This window comes from Motacilla alba, chromosome 20 (assembly GCF_015832195.1).
Source record: "Motacilla alba alba isolate MOTALB_02 chromosome 20, Motacilla_alba_V1.0_pri, whole genome shotgun sequence".
Lineage (NCBI taxonomy): Eukaryota > Metazoa > Chordata > Aves > Passeriformes > Motacillidae > Motacilla > Motacilla alba.
The window spans coordinates 6,176,924-6,187,531 of NC_052035.1; the positions used below are offsets into that span (position 1 = coordinate 6,176,924).

Below are 10,608 nucleotides of genomic sequence, written 5' to 3' on the forward strand. Positions count from 1 at the left end.
CAGGGTCTGTGCAGACGGTTTTGGAGCTGTAGGTGCTGATGTTTAAGGCTTTGACCCTTCAAACGCTCTGGGTTTTGCTTCCCACCCTTCATTGTGTTCTCCTGTGCTGTTCAAGAGACTCCAGCCAAGCGAAGGGTTCCTCGCCCTGCCCGGAATCCTGCTGCTGGCAGCGGGCACTGTCCCATGTCCCCGACTCGTGTCACACCTGGAGTGGGCAGCAGAGGCCGCGGTGGGCAGGGGGTGGGGGCCTGTGGGGTGAGGATGCTGCTACCGGGGGCCGTGGGCGCTGCATCCTGGAGGTGGATGCAGAGTGGGGGCAGCGGTGGTGCTGGCAGAAAGTCCGGGCCAGATGCGATGCGGGGAGGCGCAGGGCTGCGGGATCGGGGGCTGCGGGGTGAGGGGCCGGGGGTGCCCCTGGACGCTCGATAGCCTCGGCCCAGCCCCCTCCTTAATTAGCCGCGGCCGAAGCCGCTCATTAGCGGCGACTGGGGACGGGTGCCCTCCCCGCGGAGGCGGGAGCGAGGGGAGCGCCGCCGGCCCCGGCGGTGCGGGCACCGGCAGCGGCACCGGCAGCGGCACCGGCAGCGCAGCGGGGCTGGAGCCGGGCCCGGCGGAGGGATGGGGCAGCGGCGGGGCCCGGCCGTGCTGCTCCTCGCCCTGGGTGAGGGGATGCCTGGGCGGGGGTCGGGGCGGGGGGACCGGGCGGTGTCCGGAGTATCCGGGGGGAGGGGGCGATGCGATGTTGTGTCCCCTTCTTCCGTCCCTCTCTCCCTTCGTCCGGGCGGGGTCTGCGCGGCTCTCTTCGCCGGCTCCCGCTGCCGGGGCCGCTGGCTGTCCCCCGCCGGTCGCTGTCCCCCGCCCCGGGCCAGGGGTGCCGGTGTCGGGATGGATGGCGGCCCGGGCTCGGGTCGCCCCGTGTCCGCCGGGCTCTGGGCAGTCCCCGACAACGCCGGGCACGGCCGGGGGGCGGCGGGGGCTCGAGGCTGTCCCGCGTGGAAGGGGCCGCTCTCCCAGCCGGGGCACCCCGGGGCGGAGGTGGCTCTGTCCCCAGGGGTGCCGGTGCTCACTTCGCCCCCCGGTGCTGGCAGGGCACCTGGCCGGGCTGCTGGCAGCGGCACCCGCCTGCGCCGACGCTTACCGCGGCCTCTCGGACTGCGTCCTCAAGCTGGGGGACAGCATGGCCACGTACGAGGAGGAGGAGGGCATCGAGCTGCAGGGGCTGCGCCGAGTCTGCAGGTGAGTACAGTGCGGGGCCAGCCTGGCTTCTGGCATCGTCCCTGTCTGAAGTCTCCTGCCCTCCTGAGTCCCGCCGTGCCTGCACACACACATGTGCTCCACATCTCACTCCAGTTTCAGATTGACCCAGCGAGCTTCTTTTCTCTGTCCATCCGTCCATCCATCCATCCATCCATCCATCCATCCATCCATCCATCCATCCATCCATCCATCTCCTACCTGTGTCTTCCCGGAGTTTGTATCCCTGGTCCTTGGCAGCAGCTCCAGTCCCATCACCCCTGCATGCCAGCGGCCAGGAGGAGCGGGGCTGCAGGGACCCGACCCGCTCTGCAGCCCCGGAAAATCTCCCCTGCAGCCCAGCTTTCAGGCAGTGCTCTGCCCCGTGCCCAGCGCTGCCGGGAGCAGCCTGCACCGGGCACCACGTGCAGCCCAAAAGAAGCTTTCTCTCTGTCTAGACCCTTCATCCTTCAGTTTTGGATTTGTCCCAGCCCTGGTTTGCCCGAGTTTGTAGTGATGCCCTGAGATATTGGGAAGTTGTTAACTTTAACAGAACTGAAGAAGAGCTGGGCAGTGAGGGGTGGTGTTGGGCGGGTTTGGGGAAAGGTCCACTCAAAAAGCAGAGGAGGAGAAGCAGCAAGGTGGATGTAAAATGTTTGCAGAGATAAATGGAGGCTGCTTTGCATCTCCAGAGCGAGCTGTGGGGAGTGAGCAGGAGTTACAAGGAAATGCAGATAGCAATGAAGGGAAAACCCAGGTGCCTGGGGGCAGCAGGAGCCTGGCAGAGCAAGGTGGAGGGCTGAGTGCCCCGGGGTCGTGCTTTCTGAGCTGCTGGAAACCACCCTGCAGGCTGTGACCTGCTCTGTACTCCCCCTTCTCCAGGAGACAGCCCGGATCAGGATGAACAGCCTCTCCGGGGCCTGCCTATGGGTGGGCTGAAATGGGAACTGCTCTGGTTTGGACAGAATTGATACTTTTTGGTTTGTTTGGGGTTTTATTAACAGAGGCTTCTTGGTATTTGAAAACACCCAACTGTCAGCGCAGCCCATGCTGCTGCTGGCTGCAGGAGGAGAGATTCCTTTGCTGAAGCTCATGTGAAACATGCGAGCTGAGTTTTTCCTGCAGCTCAGAGGCACAGACCATCCCTGAACAGGTCCTGGGATCTTCCCTGGCAGGAAGCTGATGATGTCCCAGGTCAGCCTTATCCACTGCTGCTTGCGTTTCTGGAGCTGGTCCCCTCTCCAGGAGGGTGGGTGAGGGATGGACAGGGAGCCGGGAGCTGCTGTGGGGGCTGGTGGTGTCTCAGCTCGGTGTGCAGCGCTGCCCCAGAGCCGCCCTGGCAAGGCACCTGCCAGCATCCTGCCTGCCTGAGCAGATGGGGGCTGTGAAGGGTGAAAGGCTGGGAATTGCCATCCCAGCTGAAATCAGATCCAGGCTGGAGCTGCTGTTCACCTTTCTGAGCCTATCTTGCCTGAAGACACGGGGCAGGTTTAACTCTTACCTGTCAGAGCTGCTGCTGCTGCTGCTGCGGGTCAGGAGCGAGTGCTGGAGGCTGCCTGGGCTGGCACCAGCTTTTCTCATTATCTGGGGACGTTTATTCTGCCACAGTGACTCGGTTTAATGAACTCCCTCACAGCTGGCGTTCTGACGTAAGCCCCGGGTCTAAGCAAGCTGAGTGCTCAGGTTTGCCTGTGTGCACAAAGTGTCATCTCCAGCACAGTGCACTCAGACAGCACCGTGCTGTCCTCTTCAGGTGCACAGTGTCCCCTCTCAGCCAGCTGGACTGCATCCCCTTCCTGACGGGTGACACGTGTGCCTGGTGTGCTGGCAGACACGGGGAAGGTGGCAGAGTAATTGCTCCTGTCCTCTAGACTCCTGTCCTCCAGCTTGCAGGGAGCTGGGCGTGGTGCCAGCCCCAGCCCAGGTGGGACAGGACAGCAGAGCAGCTCCTGCTTTATTCCTGCAGGACCGTGGGTTATCTCTGCCTGTTTTCTCTTTTCCCTCTGGTAGTCTCCAAAAGCCTCTTTCTCCTGAACAGCCTCTACTTGTGAAAGTAATACCCAGCAGATAAATGGAGATGATTCTAATGAGAACACAGTGACTAACTCCTCCTGCCCCTGCCCGTACCTCAGGAGAAGCTGAGGCAGCCTGTGGGAGCTCTTGTCCTTCTCCCTGCTTTGTGCTCCCATTTGCCCTTGACTCTGCTTGGAGAAAGTGATGAATGAGATGTGCTGGGCCTTTGTTTGCAGCCTGTGTGAGATACTCAGGGAAACATTTGTTGATGGAAAACAATGGATTTTATTGACTTCCAGAGAAAAGCGGGGGGAAAGGAATAAATAATTTCAGTGTTTTGAGATTTGGAGTTTTAGCCAAGATGCTCTGGCAGATGATGGAGGGGATGAATAGTCTGGGAAGCTTGCACAAAACACGAGGGTTGCTGCTGCTCAGAGGGCAGGCTCAGGGCAGCAAGGCTCTGCCTGGCATCCCACGCCGTGGGAGTGCAAAGGGACTGACAGCGTGGTATCTCCCTGGCTGCAGGTATTGGGATGAGTTCCACACCTGTGCCCTGACGGTGCTCTGGGAGTGCCAGAAGGAAGCAGCAGCTGTCTGGGAGATGCTGAGAAGGGAGTCTCGAAAAACCAAATTTCAAGGTAGCTTGTTTGACCTCTGCAGCCCCAGCATGGCCCAAAGCTCTGCCTGGACCCACGTTCCCAACATTTCCATCCTCAGCATCCCTCTCATCGTCACTTGGCTGAACTTATAAACTGCAGCTCTGTGAGTATCCCAGCAAAAGTGGTGGCAGGGTGTGGCATGGCATCTTTCAGATGTTTTCCAAACCTTTGAGGAATACATTGTGTGGAGCTCAGAAACTCCCAGCTCCATCCTGCACCTGGGAGACGTGGAAGAGCTCGGCAGCATCTCCAGGGTGTGGAAATTTCTCTGTAATTTGGAGCAACTCCTCTCCCCCTTCTGCCTCAAGGCACAGGCACAGATCTGGCTGTCAGGAGATTTGGGAACTTGTAAATACAGGGCACAGGATTTGGGGAGAAATGATAAATTCTGGAAAAAGGATGAATGCTGGATACTTCTGCACTCTTTTATGGCAACTGGAAGGAAACCTGTTTACTTTGCTGACTCTTTCCACCAGATCGACTCTCCAGGGTTTTGATTTGGACACTCAAAACAAGATGGGTATTTTTCCCACTGCTCCATGAGGTGCAGGGGATGGTGTCTGTCCTGTCACAGGCTGAAGGGAGACCTTACTGCCCTGTACTGGCCTTTTTCCTTTGAGGACGTGGTAAAACCCCTGCTGAACAATAATCACAGTTGCATTACTTCTCTTGCACACATCTGAATTCCTGGGTAACTTCTGTGTTATGTGTAAATCCCTTTCCTATGGACAGAGGTGAAAAATATCTGAGGGGAGAGGGAATATCAAACTAGGAGGACAAAAGGGATTTACAGCAACTCTTCTGCTTTAAAGCTTTCCCCAAGGTACCTGTAAGCAGCTGTGGGTAGAAGTGTGTAATTCCAGAGTATTAAAGTTTGTTGTAGAGCCAACAGCGTGGCAGAAGTTATTTGTCCTGGCTCTTGCTCGACAGCACAGTGTCCTCTTGTCTCCTTTGTGGCTCAGAGTGCTGTCAGCTTTGCAGCTTCAGTACAAGCATGGAAGTATTTGGAACAGAGAGGTGTTTGCAAGGGATTTTTGAGTATGTTGGAGAAACACAACAATATTATTGGTTAGCCCAAGGCAGTCTGAGTTTTGAGGATGCTGATGGATCTCTGTGCCCTGCCTGGCTGCACAGGGCCATGGGGTGTGTGCTCACAGTGTGAGCAGGGAAACCAGGGCCCTGCAAACTCCACAGATCCCACCGGATGCATTCCAGGCAGTGGGCAAGCTTCTAGAGCAAAGGATCTTAGTCCTAACAGTGGTGTTGGACCATGCAGCTTTCCTCTGGCATTCACGTGTTCTTCCTCTTACCTTCACTGTCCCTCAACACTCTGCAGCAGCAGCAGCAGGAGATAATGAAGAAATTGGGGCAAATTCCAAGAAATAAGCCAGGGAAGAACATCTGGTGTTCAGACAGCACTTCAGTGCTCGAGTTGTTACTTATGTATGCAGTACTCAGCATCTGGGGCACCAAGCCTTAGGGTGAGCAGTGGAGAAAGGGTAAATCAGAGCATGGTAAAACCTGGAGTGAACCACTCAGATGCTTCATTTTTTTCTTTGTACTCCACACCAACAGCACTGTTTGCTGTTTGATCCTGTTCCCCCTCCCCTGTTAACTGTAGTGGCTGAGGTAAGCCGAAGCAGGGGAGAGTGATATCCAACCAAGGCTGGAGTATTCTGGCTCCGAATCCTGTACCTGTTCTTCGTTTAGAACAACTGTTTAATGCCATTAGGAAAAGAAGTAAGCACAGCCCCCTAAAATCCCACAACCCTTGCCTTCTCTTTGAATTTGGCAATTCCTCTCTTAAAATTTTCTACGTTTAAAAAGCTTTGGGGAAAGGGAAGGTAAAAGAATCAGATCGTCAAGAAATCTTTTTGCAAAACCATGGATGCAAATGGCTGATCGCTGCTGCCACTCTCTGAGAAGAACAGGTCTTGGGACATATCTTCCCTGGAAGCAAATCCCTCAACTATTGCACACAAAAAAAACACCTCAAAAATTCATTAAGACACAAAGACCATCTGCCACTGTTCTGGTATGGAGCAGCAGATTTTTTTTGTAAGCCAAAGGTGCTTCTAAATCTGACTGAAAGCATGTGAGAGAAAACTAGGTCTCACAGTATGGGAGTGATGAGTTTCCTCAATCAGTATTTCATTTTTAGCAGAACTTCCTCTATGACTAGGACAATTAAAGCAGAAGTCCTTATTAAAAAAAAAAAAAAAAAAAAAAAGTAATGCACAGGTTCATTTCTCCTCGGCCTTTCAGAAAGATTTCTGATCCTACAGCACACTTCATGCTGATGCAGTGCAGCTCCTGGGACGTCCTGCAGCCTCAGTGTTAAAGCCCCATTTGTCAAGGATTCTTCTCATGGCCTTGCTGTGAGTTTCTCCAGATACAAAGCTGTCCCCAGATTTCCCCCCCAGGGAAGCTGCTGAAGCTGTTACAGCATATCTCGTGTGTTCAAAAAGAAATGGGTTAAGTGTTCCTTAGTCCAAAGTCTTCACCTTTGTTCTTGCAGGGGAACAAAGGTGGCAGCTCTGTTAATACAGACCCACAGCAGCTCTGGGAGCAGCTGGAAGAACGTGGCTTTGTCTCCTTGCTCTCAAATTCGCTGTAATTAATCCTCAGATCCCGCTCGCCTCAGGAACAGCTCTGAACACAGGAGTTCACACAAGGCTTTGCTGTGGCATTAAGCCTTGAAGTAAACCTGCAAGCTTTCCCTGTCCCTGCAGGACTGGGATGTTCTTTCTCAAGAATAGCACCAAGAAGCTGCAGAGGACAAAATGACCCTGAAGGAGCCTTAAAACATGACTAACAGCAGGCCAGTACTCTCACCCGAGGCAGCACTGCCCTCTGCTCCACGCCCTGATCCCAGCCACCGCACACTCCCTGCTCCTTTCTGAGGGAGATACTGGCACCTACTGGAGACCAGTTTATATCCACGCTGAGGTGACTGGGACAAAGGCAAGTATCCTTGCATGTGAAAAATGAGCAGATTTTGAGAAGGGATGGACTGTCTTGCTGCAGGGGCAGCCCTAGGAAGTGACCTCGGGGTGGCCCTCCAGGCTGGCTCCTGTCCAGAGAAACACTTCCCTCTGAAAGGCTGCTGCTGTTTGAAGCTCAGCTTCCAGGGGCTTTGGTCAGGATGGGCTCCTGGTGAAATCCCCCAGTATAAAAAGCACTGGTTACGTTTGTTTAGACAGAAATCCTCTTTGGAGACCTGCTGAGTACGTAAAGCAGCAGCATGTCATCCTGCCCCCATTTACAGTGTCTGAGTGCGAGAGCAGGGATTGAAATACAGCTCAGCTGCCCAGTAACAGAACTCAAAAAAACACCTGCAGAGAGTTTATCAATCCCACATCATCCCATCGCTTTTCAACAAACTGAATTAGCAAACTGATTTCTGCAAATTAAAACTTACCAATATTAACATACAAAGGGAAGTTACTGCAGCAAGATGCTGCACAGGGGAAAAATCTGTCTCTAGACCTGGCTTTGCCCTCGTTTGGGGCTGCACAACATGGCCGTCCCTCAGTGGGACGTCTCTTACTTAACATCACCACTACCAGGCAAGAACCTGTTGCTGGACTGCTGAAGCCTGATGGGAAGCCCATCCAAGGGGGAAGAGCATCATGGCTCCAGGACACTTTGGCAGGTTTCCCCAGGGCAGCTCCAGGCTCAGGCTGGACGTGTGGAGATCCTGGACTGCTGACACCCTCTGTGGTTATGCCAGCTGACTTCCCAAGACAGCACTCAGTGATGCCTTCCTCTCAGAGCAGAGGTATGAAATGTTTATTGTAGGAAATTTTATGTGCCCCAGACAGTGGGCACCCCACAGCCAAGTGTTCTCTGGCTGCATCCTTCTGTTGCCATGATACAGACACTCATGGTATTTCTTGAAGTGCTCAGCTTCCCAGGAGAGCCGTAACACTCACAGCAACATTATATTTTTATTATTACAAAAGATTTCTTCAGCAAACTGCTGTCTGTCACCTCTATGTATCAAACATGGAAACAGCAAACAAACCCATCTAACGTTACAGGTTATTATTTAGTGTCTCAGCTGGTGATTCAGGTAAGTAAATGTCTTTCCTTTCTCCCCATCCATTCACTTCCTTGACTCTTTCCCAGGCAAAGCCCAAAGAAGTCACAGTTTGGAAGCAGCAGCTCCCAGCCCCACTGCTCACCGTGCCAGCTCCAGCAAGAAGAGCTGACCATTGTGTTACCCATTCAGGGCACTCCCACATCGTTAAATTCCAAATGCTCCTCGCACACCAAGTTTTGCTACCTGGCTTTCAACAGTCTCACGAGTGAAGAGTTTAAGGGCGCACTCCATCCAGTCATATTAATACTTTGTGTTAACAAAATAAACATCTGCTCCTCCCTGCTGTCAGCCGACGCCAGAGGACACGCTCACACTCATGCAGTCACCGAGGTCCAAAGGAAAAAAAAAACCAAACCATAAAGTCTGAACAGACCTGCTGTGCTTCTTGAGGGGTGATTCTGAGGCATTGGACGCATTGTGCTGGGGACAATGACCGAAGGCAGCACGCGGTTGCCAGAGGCAGTCTATACGTTGGATTTGGGCGCGGAGTTGAGGGGGATCTCCCGCAGCTCTATCCTCATGCACAGGTACTCCCCGATGGCCGCCATCAGCGCCGTGCACACGATGTGCACCAGCCACCACGTCAGCGTCGAGGGGAAGCGCGAGTTGTAGATCCAGCAGCCCAGGAGGTGGAAGAAGTGGACGGTGACGGTGAAATCCAGGCACTGCTTCCCTCGGCGGATGAAGTAGAGCAAGCCCAGAGCACTGCAAAGTAAAGGCAAGGGATTAATGAACTCCACCAGACCTGTGGAAAAGGTGCTGCAGCAAGAGCTATCAGCACTTGTCAGAGCTGATTATGCAGTGGGTTTAAAATTTCTTCAAATATTTCAAGAATAGGTTGTTTCTGACCTCCCTCCTGGCTGCTGCAGCAAGACTTGCAGGCTTACAGCTTTTTAATTACATGATGGCAGGAAAATGAGATTTTAGTGCAGAGAATAGGCAGGGATTTGTAGACTATCTTCTAATACATTAGTGTTTATAGACCACTGTTTGCTGAGATCCATTAATTCTATCTTTTAGTAAAATCTCCCACAAAAGCAAATCTCATTCCCAGCTGGGAAACTGAGGCAGTGAAGTGAAATGACTTTTCCATGTTCTACAAAGCCAAGAGTCAGCAGCTCCCAACTGCCCTCGGCAGACACGCTTAAGAAGGCACAGGGATTTTGGGAGATGTTTGGAGAGAGGCAGTACACCACAATGAATTCTTTTACAGCTTAATGGTAGGAAAGGACAAGATGCAGGTGCTCCAGCTAGCTGCAGACTTACCAGGTGAGTGCATTGAGGATGAAAGCCATCATGGAGAGCCTCCCCGGCGGGGTTGAGAAGCCTAAAATCTACATGGGACTATTAGTAGGAACCCGCGGCACAAATCGCAGCCCGAGTCTCCCGTGGCACAGCCCTGCATGGATCAGGATCTACAGGAGGAGCTGGACACGTCTGTCTATCTGGGGGCACCCACGGGAAAGGGAAAGGTCTGGTTCTGTGCTGAGGGGAGCCACCTAAACTGGGGATGGAGAGCATGAGTCCATACTGGGGTTATTTTTAGGGGGTAGGGGAGCTGTCTTTATACCGGGGGTTCCTACAAAGGCTATTTCTATAAGGGGGGCATCTCTTATCTCTATAAGGGGGGATGACCTACAGAGCGAGGTGCTCCGTCTCCACAGGGGCACCCCCTGCACAGGGCCTCTGTCCCTACATGGGGGCCACCTCCCACCACACACCGAAGTGCTGTCTCTTCCCCGGGGTACCTGTTCAGAGGGACGGCTTCACCTCCACACTGGGGCACCTACACAAGACAGCAGGTCTGTGCACTGGGGGGCTGCCACACGGGGCAGGGGAGCTCTGCGCCCACACCGGGGTGCTGGCAGGGCGGGGGGCCGTCCCTAACAGCGGGAATGCCCACACGGGAGCGGGCTCTGCCTCCCCCAGGACAGCCCCAGCAAGTCCCCGCTCCAGGGGCCTGGGCCCTCGGCGGCTTCCCGGGGCGCGCCCTCACCTCGTCGCTGAACACCTGCTGGAGGGAGGGCCCGGTGCTGCCCAGCGTGCCGAGGAGGGCGAGCCAGAGCCCGAGCGAGCTGTAGTACCCCGCCTGCAGCAGCACCATCTGCGCCACGATCAGCGCGGGGTCCCACACGTAGCTGCGGAACTGCGCCGCCATCGCCCGCCCGCCGCCGCCACGGAAGAGCCGCCGCCGCCGCCGCGCCACAGCGGCCCCTGGCGGCGAGGAGGACCCGCTGCGCCCCCGAGCCCCTCCCGATCCCGATCCCGATCCCGATCCCGCTCGATCCCAATCCTGACCCCCGCCCGCTGCCCCGACCCTCTCGATCCCGATCCTGACCCCGCTCAATCCCGATCCTGACCCCCGCTCGCTGCCCGGATCCCGATCCCGACCCCGCTTGATCCCGATCCCGATCCCGCTCGATCCCAATCCTGACCCCGCTCGCTTCCCCGATCCCGATCCCGCCCGATCCCGATCCCGCTCGATCCCAATCCCGATCCCGCTCAGTGTCCCCTACCCCGCTCGATCCCGATCCCGACCCCGCTCAATCCCGATCCCGATCCCGACCCCGCCCGCTGCCCCCGACTCCCAGCTGCGCC

At 55.3% G+C, this 10,608-nt stretch overlaps 2 protein-coding genes across 3 annotated transcripts; one reads left to right on the top strand and one right to left on the bottom strand.

Moving 5' to 3' along the window:
* Positions 1-418: 418 nt before the first annotated feature.
* Positions 419-4,794, top strand: LOC119710153 (neuritin-like). Its single transcript, XM_038158835.1, has 3 exons — positions 419-661; positions 1,089-1,236; positions 3,772-4,794. The coding sequence occupies exons 1-3, from the start codon at positions 619-621 to the stop codon at positions 3,995-3,997; spliced, it is 417 nt and encodes a 138-aa protein (XP_038014763.1). The 5' UTR covers positions 419-618; the 3' UTR covers positions 3,998-4,794.
* Positions 4,795-7,675: 2,881 nt separating this feature from the next.
* Positions 7,676-10,269, bottom strand: SYS1 (SYS1 golgi trafficking protein). Of its 2 annotated transcripts, XM_038159366.1 has the most exons (3): positions 10,007-10,194; positions 9,277-9,344; positions 7,833-8,715 (listed from the first exon to the last, which is right to left on the bottom strand). In XM_038159366.1, the coding sequence occupies exons 1-3, from the start codon at positions 10,166-10,168 to the stop codon at positions 8,475-8,477; spliced, it is 471 nt and encodes a 156-aa protein (XP_038015294.1). In that variant the 5' UTR covers positions 10,169-10,194; the 3' UTR covers positions 7,833-8,474. The 2 variants fall into 2 exon arrangements, with proteins under 2 accessions (XP_038015293.1, XP_038015294.1); XM_038159365.1 differs by lacking the exon at positions 9,277-9,344 and having other exon boundaries at positions 7,676-8,715; positions 10,007-10,269.
* Between the last annotated feature and the right edge of the window lie 339 nt (positions 10,270-10,608).

Coding starts and splice junctions, on each gene's coding strand:
- LOC119710153 (XM_038158835.1), top strand. CDS start 619: ATGGGGCAGCGGCGGGGCCCGGCCGTGCTGCTCCTCGCCCTGG. Junction 662..1,088: donor CGTGCTGCTCCTCGCCCTGG/GTGAGGGGATGC, acceptor CGGTGCTGGCAG/GGCACCTGGCCGGGCTGCTG. Junction 1,237..3,771: donor GGGCTGCGCCGAGTCTGCAG/GTGAGTACAGTG, acceptor CCCTGGCTGCAG/GTATTGGGATGAGTTCCACA.
- SYS1 (XM_038159365.1), bottom strand. CDS start 10,168: ATGGCGGCGCAGTTCCGCAGCTACGTGTGGGACCCCGCGCTGATCGTG. Junction 8,716..10,006: donor AGCAGGTGTTCAGCGACGAG/GTGAGGGCGCGC, acceptor TTTACTTTGCAG/TGCTCTGGGCTTGCTCTACT.